This window comes from Mchenga conophoros, linkage group LG3 (genome assembly GCF_057382185.1).
Source record: "Mchenga conophoros isolate Kocher_MC1m ecotype Shallow Benthic linkage group LG3, M_conophoros_male_GT1.1, whole genome shotgun sequence".
Lineage (NCBI taxonomy): Eukaryota > Metazoa > Chordata > Actinopteri > Cichliformes > Cichlidae > Mchenga > Mchenga conophoros.
In genome coordinates this window covers 77,635,049-77,652,368 of record NC_140528.1, presented here as the reverse complement: position 1 = coordinate 77,652,368, position 17,320 = coordinate 77,635,049, and the positions used below count along the sequence as shown (strand labels likewise).

The 17,320-nt window shown below is 43.9% G+C and overlaps 1 protein-coding gene and 1 pseudogene across 2 annotated transcripts; both read right to left on the bottom strand.

Annotated features, from left to right (window-relative positions):
• Positions 1 to 2,469: 2,469 nt before the first annotated feature.
• Positions 2,470 to 5,183, bottom strand: LOC146580592 (uncharacterized; annotated as a pseudogene).
• A 6,561-nt stretch (positions 5,184 to 11,744) lies between these two features.
• On the bottom strand, positions 11,745 to 13,669 carry LOC146580591 (uncharacterized). Of its 2 annotated transcripts, none has more exons than XM_085267350.1 (5): positions 13,615 to 13,669; positions 12,801 to 13,514; positions 12,561 to 12,695; positions 12,446 to 12,480; positions 11,745 to 12,360 (listed from the first exon to the last, which is right to left on the bottom strand). In XM_085267350.1, exons 1-5 carry the CDS (start codon positions 13,667 to 13,669, stop codon positions 12,247 to 12,249), a joined length of 1,053 nt encoding a protein of 350 aa, XP_085123476.1. In that variant the 3' UTR covers positions 11,745 to 12,246. The 2 variants fall into 2 exon arrangements, with proteins under 2 accessions (XP_085123476.1, XP_085123477.1); XM_085267351.1 differs by having other exon boundaries at positions 12,446 to 12,477.
• Between the last annotated feature and the right edge of the window lie 3,651 nt (positions 13,670 to 17,320).

Sequence of the window (17,320 nt, the reverse complement as noted above, 5' to 3'; positions counted from 1 at the left end):
ATGAGACAGTTTACATCCACGAATACATCAGGAAGATGGCCGCAACTGACCGCGTGCTCAGTGAATACCTCAGGCAACAGAAACCCTAGAAAGAGGAGGAAGAGGAGGAACCGTATGTACCACAGGCAAACAGAGGAGGTGGCTTTTTTTTAAACATCAGGGACACATATTATTCCAAGCTAATCTCTTACAGCTATTTATTGTAGCATGTTTTTATTTCAGTACTTACTTCAGATACACCATATTTATTAATGTAAATTTGAACATATAGGATTCTGTAGTTTTAAGGATGCAGGGATTTTCCATTGTTTAAACATCAACACAAAGACCTAAGCCTGGACGTAATTTGCTTTCCAAAATTCAGCAACAGTGCTGCATGTCGCCAACAGCTCCACATTTTCTCCCTCTGTACCTGGATGGTGCCTCTCTGCAGCACCAAAGGACTCCACGAGCAAAATGCTTTTAATGTTGTTTTTGCCAAGCCATATGTGGAAAGAAACCCTGACTTAGGACAAGCTGATGGCATAAGATGTAAGTACAACTCCTCCGGTTTCATGTGCAAAAAAGATTATTGCGCTCACTTACGTGGTTCCGGTTCTACAGGGATTTAAAAATAGTTATGCAAAACAGAGCGTGCCACTCCGACCAGTTTTAAAGGGTTAAAAATGTCTCACTTCTACTATTACTGGATGTCGTCACAAGAGCTGGCTATTCTACGAGGTGCCCTGTGTTTATGTGTTTATGGAGTGACTGTTTAGTTTCGCCAATGTAGAGGTCTGAGCACTCCTCGCTGCACTGCACAGCATACACTATGTTACTTTTAGTTTGCTCAGAAGTAAAGCACCACATAAAGCAACCATCATTGAACAGAGGGGGTGGTTTACGACACCAACTGTTCGCCACCTACAATTTAGTCTTGAGATCCTGTCCCAGGTATCTAAACCCCCACTCATATCTTTTGTCCGGTGACCTCAATGGGTCACATGATAGGGTGATGCAAAGTCTCACAATGGTTTCACCCAAGACCTATGGTGATAATGATCCACATCTTTTTTCACACCTTGGCTCATGTGACAACCCCCACTAGGGTTTAAGTACCTGGAACACTCCCCCATTTGGTTTTACAACCAAAGAAGCCTGTTGGATGAGAGGTGAAATGTCTTCATGAAACTTAAAGAAGTCCAGTCGCTTTCTATCCAAGCTCTTTAGACTGCCATTAGTACCTGCTTCAATCAGCTCAGCACAGCTCCACACGGTTTTTAGGATTTTCCATTAGACGATAATACCTGATACCAGGTACCACAGATTAAGCAGCAGGTATAAAATCACCGTGACAGATGTCACGGTGCTGCGTCTTTGATGAAGCATTTTGAGTCTATTTTTTCATATTTATGATTCTAGGTTTGAGGAAGATTATATAGGTTTAAGTTCAGTTTTATTTAGTCTTCAGTTTAGTTCTTGTTATGTCTCTGAGTTTATTTGCACTCTGGTTTATGGGTTTTTGTTAGCTAGGCTGCTTTTTGCCTTTGTCTCATCCCCATCTTTGTCTTGGTGTCCTGTGTCCCGACCCCCCCCGACCCCCCACATGTTCCATGTTCATGTATCCCCATCTGGGTGTCAAGCTTGTGTGTTTTTGAGTCTCTGTGTTCGTGCTACTTCCTGTTTTATTTTGACAGTGTCTCGCCCTGTATTCAGTATTCAGTGCATTCAGTTTTGCTTCCCCTGTCTCGTTATTTGTCCCTCCTGTGCTCCCATGTGCCTCCACTCTCCCTAATCACCCTTTTGTGTATATATTGTGTGGGTTTCCTTGTTGTTCCTTGTCAGGTCATCTGTTCTTCTCCCCCTGTGTCTCTATTCCTTTGTGTTTCCCAGTTTCGATTAGTTATTAGTTGGGTTGTCTGATTTGTACTTTTACATTCAACCTAATAAACGGCACGTCTTTGGTTAAAACTAGTTCCTGTTCTCTTGTGTTATTGCACCTTGGTCCTCTCTCTGCTTCACACAATCTGCAGCTGCAGATCATGACAACACCCACCTTTGTTGTAGCGTTCGTGTCACATACAAGTGACGTTGTGGTACCTTTGGGCACGTAGCTATAACGACCTTCTGTGCACATTAGATGGTACTTGGTTGTAATGAAAAACAAGTCATGTCGAGGCGATCTCAGTAGGTACTCATGGAAAAAATTTGAGATGCAAACAAATTTGAGATGCAGATCAAAATGTGATCACGTTTTTGTCACAAAAAATTGTGGCTAAAATCTGAAATGAAAAAACAAAGTAAATAAAATAAACATTAAAAGTGCTGTGTACAGAAATTTTATTGATTGTTATTTTAATTGCAATGTATGCTACACAGAGGGAACATACCTGTACAGAAGGAATAGAAAGTCTTGCTTGTTGATGGCCTGAATGTAAAATACAAAAACAGCAGTCTCACTTAAAAGTCCAAATCAGTGAATAAAAACTGTCAAATGCAGCACTTTTTTCCAGTACGTGATTTGAAGTGGTTTCTTTTGCTCATCTTGTAGAAAAGAAAAGCCAGTAAAACAACCAGGGTGGAGGTAAAAGTCAATGCTCCACTCAAGACGTACACCAAGACAAGAGATTTTGCCTCATCTGTAAAGAACAAGGCATCCTGAACATAGACTTCTCTTTATTTTATGTTTTCTTTTAAGTTTGATGGTATAATATCAGTGACTGATTTGGGTTCTATACTGTTACTTACCCCCAAACACCAGCATGGTTCCTTCTCCAAACAGTACAGGGAGTGCAGAATTATTAGGCAAGTTGTATTTTTGAGGAATAATTTTATTATTGAACAACAACCATGTTCTCAATGAACCCAAAAAACTCATTAATATCAAAGCTGAATGTTTTTGGAAGTAGTTTTTAGTTTGTTTTTAGTTTTAGCTATTTTAGGGGGATATCTGTGTGTGCAGGTGACTATTACTGTGCATAATTATTAGGCAACTTAACAAAAAACAAATATATACCCATTTCAATTATTTATTTTTACCAGTGAAACCAATATAACATCTCCACATTCACAAATATACATTTCTGACATTCAAAAACAAAACAAAAACAAATCAGCGACCAATATAGCCACCTTTCTTTGCAAGGACACTCAAAAGCCTGCCATCCATGGATTCTGTCAGTGTTTTGATCTGTTCACCATCAACATTACGTGCAGCAGCAACCACAGCCTCCCAGACACTGTTCAGAGAGGTGTATTGTTTTCCCTCCTTGTAAATCTCACATTTGATGATGGACCACAGGTTCTCAGTGGGGTTCAGATTTAGTATTTAGTATTTAGTATTTATTTATTTACTGTCATTGTCAAGAACAATGAGATCAGGTGAACAAGGTGGCCATGTCATTAGTTTTTCTTCTTTTATACCCTTTCTTGCCAGCCACGCTGTGGAGTACTTGGACGTGTGTGATGGAGCATTGTCCTGCATGAAAATCATGTTTTTCTTGAAGGATGCAGACTTCTTCCTGTACCACTGCTTGAAGAAGGTGTCTTCCAGAAACTGGCAGTAGGACTGGGAGTTGAGCTTGACTCCATCCTCAACCCGAAAAGGCCCCACAAGCTCATCTTTGATGATACCAGCCCAAACCAGTACTCCACCTCCACCTTGCTGGCGTCTGAGTCGGACTGGAGCTCTCTGCCCTTTACCAATCCAGCCACGGGCTCATCCATCTGGCCCATCAAGACTCACTCTCATTTTATCAGTCCATAAAACCTTAGAAAAACCAGTCTTGAGATATTTCTTGGCCCAGTCTTGACGTTTCAGCTTGCGTGTCTTGTTCAGTGGTGGTCGTCTTTCAGCCTTTCTTACCTTGGCCATGTCTCTGAGTATTGCACACCTTGTGCTTTTGGGCACTCCAGTGATGTTGCAGCTCTGAAATATGGCCAAACTGGTGGCAAGTGGCATCTTGGCAGCTGCACGCTTGACTTTTCTCAGTTCATGGGCAGTTATTTTGTGCCTTGGTTTTTCCACACGCTTCTTGCGACCCTGTTGACTATTTTGAATGAAACACTTGATTGTTTGATGATCACGCTTCAGAAGCTTTGCAGTTTTGAGACTGCTGCATCCCTCTGCAAGATATCTCACTATTTTTGACTTTTTTGAGCCTGTCAAGTCCTTCTTTTGACCCATTTTGCCAAAGGAAAGGACGTTGCCTAATAATTATGCACACCTGATATAGGGTGTTGATGTCATTAGACCACACCCCTTCTCATTACAGAGATGCACATCACCTAATATGCTTAATTGGTAGTAGGCTTTCGAGCCTATACAGCTTGGAGTAGGACAACATGCATGAAGAGGATGATGTGGACAAAATACTCATTTGCCTAATAATTCTGCACTCCCTGTATGTGTCCACATGAGTCAAAAGCGCAGTAGTAAATCCCAGCATGAGACACATTCAGGCTGGTGATTGTCAAGTTAGAGACACAGGTGTGTGTTCTTCTGTTGGCTTTCCTCCCACACTGATCATTCCTGCCACCATGGGTGTAAATGAGTCCTGGATGAGATTCTTCAGAGTCTTTGAACCAGTAAACACTGTGTTCTCCATCACAAGTCCCAGTGTATACTGTACAGTTCAGAGTCACGGAGCTTCCTGGCTGGATGGTCTCAGAAGCTGATTGTTGGACCACAGCCTTGATGTTCAAGTCTGAATGTTTAACAGCAACAGTAATGCTCTCTGAAAATGTTGATGTGTACAAATAAGAACATATACAGTAGTACCTTCCTGAGTCAGAAGTCTGAGATTATTAAGTTGTTTTGACCTGTTTGAGTATCCAGGTTGAAGCGTGGATCACTCTTGAATGTATCATAAAATGTGGGATTGTTTTCATATACATAGAAGGTAGACATGAGTCTTGGTTTCTCTCCCAAAGTTTGCTTATACCAGTAAAACCGTGGAGCTCCATCACCTTTACTGTAACAATGCAAAGTCATGCTGTCCCCAGTTTTAACTGATATGAAATGTCTTTCTTGAGTAACAGAAGAAGAGGTATTCAGGTTGTTTGTCTGAGCTGAAGTGAAATAAAAGAATGCAGGTTATGGAATCCTGAAAGCATGAAAATGTATTAAAACTTTCAAAATCAAACTCACCTATTTCCCCCAAGAATAAACATGAGAGATGGATGACAAGCTTCCCAGATGTCATCTTCTTGAAATAATCGTGCTGAATGAAAAGAATCTCAAACCTTTCTTCACTCTTCTTACAGAAGACTGTTCCTGATTGGCCAAGCAGAAGTGACACAGCATGTCTTTTTAAATACAAAATTATGTTTTTACAGTTATAAGGAGATTCAAGATGAATATGACACATAATATGAATATGACTCTAATCCAAATTGGCCAAATGTAGCAGGGAAAATGTTCTTTACTTAGAAACACAGAGTCTTCCAGCCAGCAGAGAAAATTAAGCAGTTGTGTTTACATCATCCTCACTAAGAGAGATATCTAATGGGACCCCCCTTCACACTAAGATCTTGAAGAGTATGAAGATGGAGATACTATTTGTACAAATATTTCATAAAAAGACTCAAAAATGCATTTCTAAAACATAGGTACTTTTGGAGAGCCAAAATATATGAAGCAGTTTGACTGTAGATCCATCTATGTGGATTTGTGATAACCTCTCCATGGACCCATGAAGATCGTTTACAACCTTAAACTGTATTACATCACACAGAAGATATACTAAGTTTGGAAGTGATATGCCGGTCTTTATTTGGGGTAACTGTAAGGCACTTTTAGATATCATTGTCTGCCTTTTATTCCATTTGAAGCTTGATATATGAGAATTAAGAAAGAATTAAGAAAGACAGAGGCAGACCAGACCTCATTAGCAACATTAATTACGTCCGACAATCACAACAAAACCATTTCCTTTTTCACATTCACCTCCCCTGACACTCCGCTCATCATTGGGTTCCCTTGGTTACAAAAGCACAACCCACACATTGACTGGGCCAGGAAAACGATTGCTAGCTGGAGTCTTTTTTTTGTCTCGCTAACCGCACTAAGATCAGCTGTTCCCATAAACACAGGGTTCTCCTTCCCACAGATCTCACAGCCACCTGATCTTTCCTGGGTACCTTCTGAGTATCATGTGTCATGCCTGTCCTCATGCCGATCACGTCATCTTAGAACAGCCTCCCCCATAAGCTTTTCCCAGTTCCTCCGGCTCCTGCGTTATCCCTGTGTTTCCTCATATTTTTGCCCGATCTCCTCTGTAATTAAATATTGTATATAGTTTGCAACCAGTGTACTGAGTTTGCTTTTGGGTCCCGCCTCTGTGCAGACTCTGGTTCATGACAATATCCCTTCTTTTATTCTTTTAATTCTGTATATCAGTATCCAACACAGATTTGCGGCAAAACAAAACAAAAATTTATTTTGTGCTGCCTTAATTCTTCAAAACATCGATTCAACAAGGTGTTGGACATGTTGGTCCATACTGATATGATATCATCTGCTGCACATTTGGCATCTGCACATCCCCAGTGTGAATATCCCATTCCACCACATCCCAAAGATGCTCTATGGGACTGGAATCTGGTGACTGCGGAGGCCATTTGAGTACAGTTTTATGTTTCCACGTTTCAAGTACTTTAACAAAACAGTGTATTTGCCCTTCACGTGTTTGATGCCAAACGTGGCACAGTTTGAAGAATTAGTGATGCAAGTGTAGGACTGAAGGCAGGCATAAAGATAATCTTTTATTAGGTTGCAAACAGAATTACAAAATAGAAAAAAAACCCTGAAATCCAAAAATCATTTTAAAGATCCTGTCATGATCCTGGGTCCTTTTGACCCAGCGTTTTGTGTTTTCTCTTCGCGATTTTGGTTCTGTTCTCTAATTGGTGTTTACCCTGTTCCCCCCCGTGTGTTCCTGTTTTAATGTGAAGGTCTGCATCTTATGTGAGTGTTTTCAGTTTGCCTCCCTGGTCTCGTCATGTTAATCACTCCCAGCTGTGTCTCCCACCTGTGTGTAATCTCCCTGTGTTCTCTGAGTGTATTTAAGTTGTATTTTCTGTCTTGGTAATCGCTGGTTCGTCTGTGTTGTTTCCCCTTGGTCTCCCTGCGTCTTCCCGTATGTATTTCTCCGGACCTCCCTGCATCCTCATTCTGGTTTGTCTTCTTAGTTTACCCAGTTTAGGTCTCCAGTTTCATGTTTTGTCGCCACCGCTGTTTGTACTTACCCACCACTGTAAATAAACACTCACCTGCACCAGAGCTGCTGCCTTTTTGGTCCTTTCCTACAATCCCACACGGCTTGCCTCGGCAATCCGTGACAGTACGAACCAGCCACCATGGACCCTGCAGCAGTAAATCCGTCCGAGGAGCTCCGGGACGACGTTACATATAACGTGGAGATTCTCCTCGGGCTGTGGCTTGAAAACCCTCCAGAGGAGCTTCGCCGCGCCGTGGAAAGTCGGCTACAACGGCTCTTTTCCGGCCTGCCATGGCTTCTAACTTCGCTTCCTCCGACCATGCAGGCTTTTCTCCGGCTCACACCCCACCTTCTCTCAGCCACTCCTGCCTCGCTGCCCGACTCGCCAGATGTGGTCTTGCCCGGCCCATCGGAGCCATCTGCGGGGAAGAAACGCCGATCGCGCCGCGGGCGCGCCACCCCACAGCCGGACGTTCGGACTTCTAATTCGCTGGCTGTGGTGAGTGAGGACTCTGTGTCGGTTCCAGACTCTGTGACTGTTCATTCAGGGGCTGTGTTTTGTGTGGCGGATGTCAACGCGAGCTGCTTATCGCCTGTGCAGCTACCGGCAGCTCAGTTAGCTCCCCCGCAGCCTCTTTCAGCTCAGTTAGCTCCCCCGCAGCCTCTTTCAGCTCAGTTAGCTCCCCCGCAGCCTCTTTCAGCTCAGTTAGCTCCCCCGCAGCCTCTCTCAGCTCAGTTAGCTCCCCCGCAGCCTCTCTCAGCTCAGTTAGCTCCCCCGCAGCCTCTCTCAGCTCAGTTAGCTCCCCCGCAGCCTCTCTCAGCTCAGTTAGCTCCCCCGCAGCCTCTCTCAGCTCAGTTAGCTCCCCCGCAGCCTCTCTCAGCTCAGTTAGCTCCCCCGCAGCCTCTCTCAGCTCAGTTAGCTCCCCCGCAGCCTCTCTCAGCTCAGTTAGCTCCCCCGCAGCCTCTCTCAGTTCAGTTTCCAGAGCCGCCTGTGGCGCAGGCCCCAGTAGCGCAGGCCCCAGTAGCTCCAGTAGCGCAGGCCCCAGTAGCTCCAGTAGCGCAGGCCCCAGTAGCTCCAGTAGCGCAGGCCCCAGTAGCTTCGGCTTCACTCATTCACTCCGTGCAGGGAGAAAGTTTAATTTCACCTCAAGGTGCTTTTCATGGTTCAGCCGCCATTGGCACAGTTTGCCGCTCCAGGGCTTCCCCAGAGGCTAGGTCTCAGTCCCCAGCTGATTCTGGACCCCTGAAGTCTAAGCAGCTACATGAGAACTGCGCCATATCAGCATTGCCTGTGCAGAGCCCGTGCTCAGTGCATTGCCAGTTGCCTTCGTGTTTGCCAGAGGACTCCATGACTGCTGGCTTAGTGATCACTTCTGCTGGAGGGTCCGAGGGACCGCTCCGGCCTTCGTCTCGTGTCTCCGCTGGAGGGTCTGACGGACCGCTCCGGCCTTTGTTTCCTGTTTCCGCTGGAGGGTCCAAGGGACCACTCCGGCCTTTGTCTCCTGTTTCAGCTGGGGGGCCCGAGGTGCCCGTCCAGCAGCCTTCCTCGTCAGCTGGTGGTTCTGGAGAACCACACCAGCCTCATGCCTCGTCGGCTGGAGGGTCCGAGGGGCCCATTCAGCCTCCTGTCTCCGCTGGAGGGTCCGAGGAGCCCGTCCAGCCTCCTGTTGCAGCTTCATCATCCTCGCCTGGTCCAGCTTCGTCATCCTCGCCTGGTCCAGCTTCGTCATCCTCGTCTGGTCCAGCTTCGTCCATGTCTTCACCCTTGTCTGGTCCAGCTTCGTCCGTGTCTTCAGCTTCGCCCGGTCCAGCTTCGTCCGTGTCTTCAGCTTCGCCCGGTCCGGCCTCTGCCTGTGCTTCGCCCGGTCCGGCCTCTGCAGCCTCGCCTGGTCCGGATCGCCGTCGCCTGAGTGGCCGCCGTTGCCTTCCGCACGGCCGGCCCCCGGACCGCCGTCGCCTGAGTGGCCGCCGTTGCCTTCCGCACGGCCGGCCCCCGGACCGCCGTCGCCTGAGTGGCCGCCGTTGCCGTCTGCACGGTCGGCCCCCCGAACTGTTTGGACTCCTGTGCTGTCGGCCTCCGGCCGGCCCCCTGAACTGTTTTGGACTCCTGTGCTGTCGGCCCCCTGAGCTCTTCTGTTTTGAACTCTGTTTTTTTCCTGTGTTCTGGTGTGCTTCGTTTCTTTTGGTTTTGGACTCGTTTTTTGTTTTTGTCTTTTTGCCTTCTGGTGCTCCGGTTTTGTTTTGCTTCGGGCCCTCCTTCCTGGGCCCCCGCCGCCCGCCCTGGTCGGGTTGTTTTCTGTTTTTTCTGGCTGTTTTGTTTCTTGTTGGGCTGTCTGGGGCCAGCCTTTGAGGGGGGGGGGGGGGGGTACTGTCATGATCCTGGGTCCTTTTGACCCAGCGTTTTGTGTTTTCTCTTCGCGATTTTGGTTCTGTTCTCGAATTGGTGTTTACCCTGTTCCCCCCCCCCCCCCCGTGTGTTCCTGTTTTATTGTGAAGGTCTGCGTCTTATGTGAGTGTTTTCAGTTTGCCTCCCTGGTCTCGTCATGTTAATCACTCCCAGCTGTGTCTCCCACCTGTGTGTAATCTCCCTGTGTTCTCTGAGTGTATTTAAGTTGCATTTTCTGTCTTGGTAATCGCTGGTTCGTCTGTGTTGTTTCCCCTTGGTCTCCCTGCGTCTTCCCGTATGTATTTCTCCGGACCTCCCTGCATCCTCATTCTGGTTTGTCTTCTTAGTTTACCCAGTTTAGGTCTCCAGTTTCATGTTTTGTCGCCACCGCTGTTTGTACTTACCCACCACTGTAAATAAACACTCACCTGCACCAGAGCTGCTGCCTTTTTGGTCCTTTCCTACAATCCCACACGGCTTGCCTCGGCAATCCGTGACAGATCCTGAGAGAGATGGAGATATACAGCCAGAGAGACAAAGAACAAAGGGAAGACAGGGCTATAAATATTAACTGGAAATGAACCTGTAACATTTAAACAGGCAGTGGTCGAGCCTCTGCCGAAATGCCCTGGCCTGGATGCCTCTTTGTTCTGTAATTTCAGACCTATTTCAAAGCTTCCTTTTGTTTCTAAAGTTTGGAAACATTGTGTCTTCACAGCTGCAGGCTTTTTAAAACAGTCAAAGCATTTTTGAGGTATTTCAATCAGGTTTTAAAGCACTTCACAGCAGAGTCTGCGCTTTTGAGAGTTTTTAATGATATTTTACTAACTGCTGACTCTGGGAATTCCGTCTTACTTCTGCTTTTGGGTCTCACAGCAGCTTTTGATACAGTAGATAACAACATTTTAATTTCTCACCTAGAACATCATGTTGGAATTAGAGACACTACCTGGGAGTGAATAAAGTCATACCTGTCTCACAGAAGTTTCTTTGTCTCACTTGGGAAATTTTAGTCATCCTCACTATCACGGTAGCGAATGGTCCAGAATGCTGGTGTTCGCCTGCTGACAGGGACACGCAAACATGAGCACATTACCCCTGTTCTTGCTGTTCTTTCACTGGTTGCCTGTCGATTTTAGAATTCATTTTAAAATATTATTTTTTGTTGTCAGACCTTCTACACCTGTACACTTCACAACTGACCAGTCACTCCTTGCTGTCCCCATGTTGCGACTGAAACAACGAGGGTACCGAGCTTTTGTGGCCCGCAAATTATGGAATAAGCTGCCCCTCCATATTAGGCTGGCCCCAACACTTAAAATCTTCAAATCACTTTTAAAAACACACATTGTTTTCAAGGCTTTTTAGCAGTAGTGCCAGAGTCAGCTTGTAGTCAGTTTTAGTCTGTTTTTGGTCACTCGTAATCTTTTTATTTTGTTAATTTTATTTTTTGTACAATTTGTCTATTTTACTCATGTTTTAATATTTAATATACTGATTTATTTTTATCGTCTTTTTTCATTTATGTATTTATTTTATTGTTAATTATGTTCATTTATTTGTCTGTTTAATGTATTGTTTTTAACTTTTGTCTCTGTTTTTTGCTGTAAAGCACTTTGGTAAACAATTTTGTTTTAAATTGCTCTATAAATAATGTAGATTGGAATGTTGAACAGATGAGAAATAACACGCAATCCATCTGTCAATCTCCTGTTCCCTTCCCCCAGGATGTTGTCTAAGCTCTGCCAGAGTCTGGAGTTAAAGATCACACGGATGGGGCTTCTGCCAGGCATTCTTCCCCCATCACCTGATCCAACTCATCACCAGCTGGTGATCAGTTGACAGCTGAGCACCTCTTTTCACCGTAGTGATAACTACAATACTATTAGGTCTTTCCCTTTCCTATATTTACTGTTTTCTAGCACTTAATTATCTCAGACCTAAGTGTTTCAGGCTGCACTCTGAACAGGTTGCCATTTTTCCGCTAAGTCAACACAGAGCTGTTTTTGGACAGTGAATGATGTCCTTCTCTGTGTGGCAGGCAAAGTGGGACGTAAATGAAGGACTCATTAAACATTAAGTGAACTCAAAAAGGAAGCTTTAATGCTGACCACTTTGCAAAAAACAGAAAAATACAAAACTCAGATAAAGCAGGAGCCACGAATTTACAGTCTAGGAACGAGGTGGGATACATAAGGCTGGAGATTTTAGTGGGGACCACGTGGACTGGTGGTAGTGCAGGTGAGCAAATCAAATCAAATCACTTTTATTGTCACATCACATGTGCAAGTACATTGGTACAGCACATGTGAGTGAAATTCTTGTGTGCGAGCTTCACAAGCAACAGAGTTGTGCAAAATACAATAATGTAAACAAGCAAAATACAAGAATGGCTACAGCTGAAACTAATAAATATATGTACAATATATAATAGTATATGCGTTTCTGGATGTGTATACTAAATATTTTTCTACGTGTGTGTGTGTGTGTACACATATTTTACAAATTAAATAGAGTAAACAATAAATAAAATATATAAAAATATGCAAGTGATGAAATGATGCTAGCAGTTAAATCATTTTTCTTTCAGACCAAAGAGAAGATGCCAAAATCATCACTACAGCAGAAAGGTAATACTAAATGTAATTTTTTCTACTATGTTTACTTTATACTGGAGTACACACATGTATCCTCTGTGTTGCTTCTCTGTCTTCTTGCTTCTTTCGTCCTAATTTTTCTCAAAGCAGCATAATGAAGGTTGTCCTCTTGGGTGCTCTGGATACCAAAAGAATCAAAATAACAATTCAACAAGAAATCTAATTTCCTAAAAACACATGAACTTCCACACTTTAAAACTCACCTCTAAATTTACAGAATCATTTGCGTTTGAGTCTGCTGAGAAAAAAAGCAAATGATTTAAACTTCAATGCCACTATTTTTAAACACAACAGTAAAATATGAAAACAGATTCTAACCTCTGGATTGGCAGTTGTTCCTCTTTTTCATCTTATACACTAAAAAAGTTGATGAGACGCTGATGATGGTGGTGAGTGTTAAAGCTGCGCTTAAGAAATACATCAGGGCAGCAGAATCTCGCCGAATTGTAAATCCTAGAAATGACAGAGCTTTTTAGCTTTTCATCTTCAGTTCATCAAATATGATCTGCTCCTATTTATAATACCATGTGAGTCACCTCTGCTGGAAAAGGGACTTACCCCCAAAGTCCAGCTTGGTCCCGTTTCCAAACAGTATGTGTCCACATGAGGCAACAGCACAGTAGTAGATCCCAGTGTGAGACACATTCAGGCTCTCCATTCTCAAGTTATAGACACAGGTGTGTGTACTTTTGTTGTCTTTCCTCTCACAATGACCATTCCTGACTCCATGGGTGTAAATGAGTCCTGGCTGAGAGTCTTCAGAGTCTTTGAACCAGTAAACACTGTGTTCTCCATCACAGCTCAGCATAGTGTGAACCATACAGTGCAGACTTACAGAGCCTCCTGGCTGGATGGTCTCAGATGCTGACTGATGAACTAAAGCTTGTACGTTTAAATCTGAATCATTGACACTGACAATAATGGTCTCTAAGAATGTTGATGTGTAGAAATAGGAACGTATACAGTAGTAAGTTGCTGAGTCTGAAACACTTAAGTCTGAGATAATCAAGTGTTTTTTTCCATTTCCATTATCTAGTCTGAAGCGTGTAGTATTGTTGAATGGACCATGAAATTTTACAAAGTTGGTTTCTGACTTATAGAAGGTAGAAATGAGTTTTGGTTTCTCTCCTAAAGTTTGTTTGTACCAGTAAAAAATTGCAGCAACATTATGTTCATAGTAACAATGTAAAGTCACTCTGTCTCCAGATTTAGCTGATATAAAACGTGCTTCTTCATGAACAGAGGAGGATAAATGCAGGTTGTTCTTCTGAGCTGTGGTGAAATGAAAGACAAAGCAAATACACATTGTGGAACATGGCAGCTGAGAAAAAAGACCTTAAAAGAATTAGACTGTGGTTAAACACAAACTTACCAATTACACCCAAGAAGAAACACATCAGGTAGAAGACAATGTGTGCAGATGCCATTGTTCCAAACAGTCGTACTGAATAAAAGAACGGCGACTCTTCACTTTTAAGAGTGAAGATTAGATTTTACTGGCCAATCAGAAGCTACACAGTACATGGAAAACTAGATCACATGATCAATGACATCTGTAGTGTTAAACTTAGTAGCTGAGAAAAAAAAACAGAAGAACATCATGATTTAGATCAGAGGTGAGATATATTAGATGTCAACTCGCTAAATATCCTGTAGACAATGTGATTGTGTGGGGCAGTGTGAGACCCATAGTTTATCACTTTGAAATATTTAATATATTTTAAGAAACATGAAAAAAAAAATACATAACCACACAAAGTATGCTAGTAGCTTTTTTAATGGTTTTCATGTCAAATAAATGTTTGGAATTTTTGAAGTTTGTGTTTAGGATTTTCTGTCATGTGAAGTTGTGACTCCTGTGCCAGGTTCTGTTTTGGATATCTGTTTTTTATTTCTTTGTTATTTTACTGTGACTTTCCATCCATCCATTTTCTTCCACTTATCCGGGACTGGGACACATCGGCAGCAGCCTAAGCAGAGAAGCCCAGACCTTACTCTCCCTGGCCACCTCCTCCAGGTTGTCCTGGGAAATACCAAGGCGTTCTCAGCCGAGTGACGTAATCTCTCAAGCTTGTCCTGGTCTCCTCCCAGTGGGAGGTGCCCGGAACACCTCACCCGTAAACCAACCATAAATGAGGGTAGAATGACCAGTAAATTGAGCCACAGCACCAATCCATCTGTCAATCTCCTGTTCCCTTCCCCCAGGATGTTGTCTAAGCTCTGCCAGAGTCTGGAGTTAAAGATCACACGGATGGGGCTTCTGCCAGGCATTCTTCCCCCACCACCTGATCCAACTCATCACCAGCTGGTGATCAGTTGACAGCTGAGCACCTCTTTTCACCGTAGTGATAACTACAATACTATTAGGTCTTTCCCTTTCCTATATTTACTGTTTTCTAGCACTTAATTATCTCAGACCTAAGTGTTTCAGGCTGCACTCTGAACAGGTTGCCATTTTTCCGCTAAGTCAACACAGAGCTGTTTTTGGACAGTGAATGATGTCCTTCTCTGTGTGGCAGGCAAAGTGGGACGTAAATGAAGGACTCATTAAACATTAAGTGAACTCAAAAAGGAAGCTTTAATGCTGACCACTTTGCAAAAAACAGAAAAATACAAAACTCAGATAAAGCAGGAGCCACGAATTTACAGTCTAGGAACGAGGTGGGATACATAAGGCTGGAGATTTTAGTGGGGACCACGTGGACCGGTGGTAGTGCAGGTGAGCGGGTAGCCTGAGGCCCAGAAGAAATGAACTGAGGTAAAATGGAAAGGTAGGCAGGTTGATGCCCAGATAACTTCAGGCTTAGAATGGCTGGACAGTGAGCATCACAACCTGCCTGAAAACCGAAGGAGCTCCATGAATGTCCTGCTAATCAAAGTAGTACATAAAAGATGGTTGGCCTGTTACCACTTGAGAGTGAGACAATAATCCAACCCCCAAGAGCTGTCACACTACTCCTTAAATAGCCTAGCAAATGATGCCTGATGCTCTGCAGGTGCATCAGGAAAACCCTGATGATCACAACCATGACCGCCTGCACTAAAAAAGGAAAAGACACACAAGACAATAGAACACATGCAGTCCCAAATCCTAACATAAACTGATGAAAACATGGCGAAAGGCATGGGAAACACAGGAGAAGCATGATAACTAAGAAAAGTCTATAAAGTGTTGGGTTTTTTGTGTGTTTTTTTGAGAGAAGACAAAGGTGCTCAAATGATAAGTTTTCACAATTTATTATTAAATGGTTAGAATGTCAAATTAGTTTTACATGGCATGGTGGACTGCCGTCTCTCTGGCTTCGAGGCAAAAGCTGCCACACGCAAGCAGTAAACACTTTTATTGCGTGTGGTAAAAACAGAGCGTTAACATGATTGGTCAAAAGTTGGAGAAAATCCTTTAGACCCCATGTCCTGCTTATGTTTCATCTCCTGCACCTTTCAGACATCTCCCTTTATGGAGATGACAGTTCTGCAGGCAACACTCCCATCACCATGGCAACCACCTCTTTTCCTTCCTGTAGAGTTAGAGAAGGGGGAAAAGAGCATTCCCTAATAACCAAAATGCATTGCCCTGTTTTCCTCTAGCACAGTCAGCCTTAAAGTTTTATAGCTACGATCGTGGCTCAAGAGTTGGGAGTTCGCCTTGTAATCGGAAGGTTGCCGGTTCGATCCCCGGCTTGGACAGTCTTGGTCGTTGTGTCCTTGGGCAAGACACTTCACCCGTTGCCTACTGGTGGTGGTCAGAGGGCCAGGTGGCGCCAGTGTCCGGCAGCCTCGCCTCTGTCAGTGCGCCCCAGGGTGGCTGTGGCTCCAATGTAGCTTGCCATCACCAGTGTGTGAATGGGTGGATGACTGGATATGTAAAGCGCTTTGGGGTCCTTAGGGACTAGTAAAGCGCTGTACAAATACAGGCCATTTACCATACCTTCTGGTGCCATCACCAGCCCTAGCAGACTCCTCACACATTCCTTAGAGACAGGACTAGACCAGCGGCGTGAACACAAGGGAGGTAAGAATACACAGGGATTCAAAGAATACAGTATAGACTGAAACTAAGAAAAGGCTAGATGTTAAAAAAAACAAAATTGGGAATCTAAATATAACTAAGAAGAAGAAACAGGAAATGTAGAAATCAGGTAGACTCGAAACACCAAGTGTTAGAACCAGTGTTTGGAGGCGTGACATTGGTGTTTGACCTTTTTGTTTTTTAGATTAGATTAGATTAGATTAGAAGAAACTTTATTAATCTCTCGGGTTCCTCCTGGAAATTCAGTTTCCAATAGCACAGCACCGACAGAAGTTGCATGTTACAGATACAATAAAGAGGAATGAGAGTAAGGATATGAGCATAAATATACCATATATACACATATATAAATACAGAATAAATAATAGCGATAAATAGGAATACCAGTGTATTGCACATTTGAGTGAGTCTATTGCACAGTGATTATTGCGCAGTCGAATATAAGAAAAAATATTGCAAATATTGCACAGTGAAGAAAAGCACTACAACTCAGTTGTTCCCGCCCTCCTTTGTCCTCCTGTTTCCCCTCCCTCTCTCCTCCAACGAGGAGTTAAACAGTTTGATGGCGTGTGGGACAAAGGAGTTTTTAAGTCTGTTGGTTCTTGACTTTGGGAGAAGCAACCAGTTGCTGAATAGGCTCCTCTGATTATTTATGGCCATGTGCAGAGGATGCCCAGCATTGTCCATAATGTCCAGCAGTTTCATTAGTGTCCTTTTCTCTGCCACTGTCACCAGAGTGTCCAGCTTCATGCCGACCACAGAGCCAGCCTTCCTGATTAGTTTTTCCAGCCTGAATGAGTCCTTCTTTGCTGTGCTGCTCCTCCAGCACACCACAGCATAGAAAAGTACTCCAGCAACCACCGACTGGTAAAACATCCTCAGGAGCTTCATGTAGATGTTGAAAGACCTCAGCCTCCTGAGGAAGTACAGTCGGCTTTGTACTGTTTTATACAGGTGCTGCGTGTTGCATGACCAGTCCAGTTTGTTGTCCACCCACAGCCCGAGGTACTTGTACGTGTTGACCACCTCCTCTCCCTCTATCTGAAAT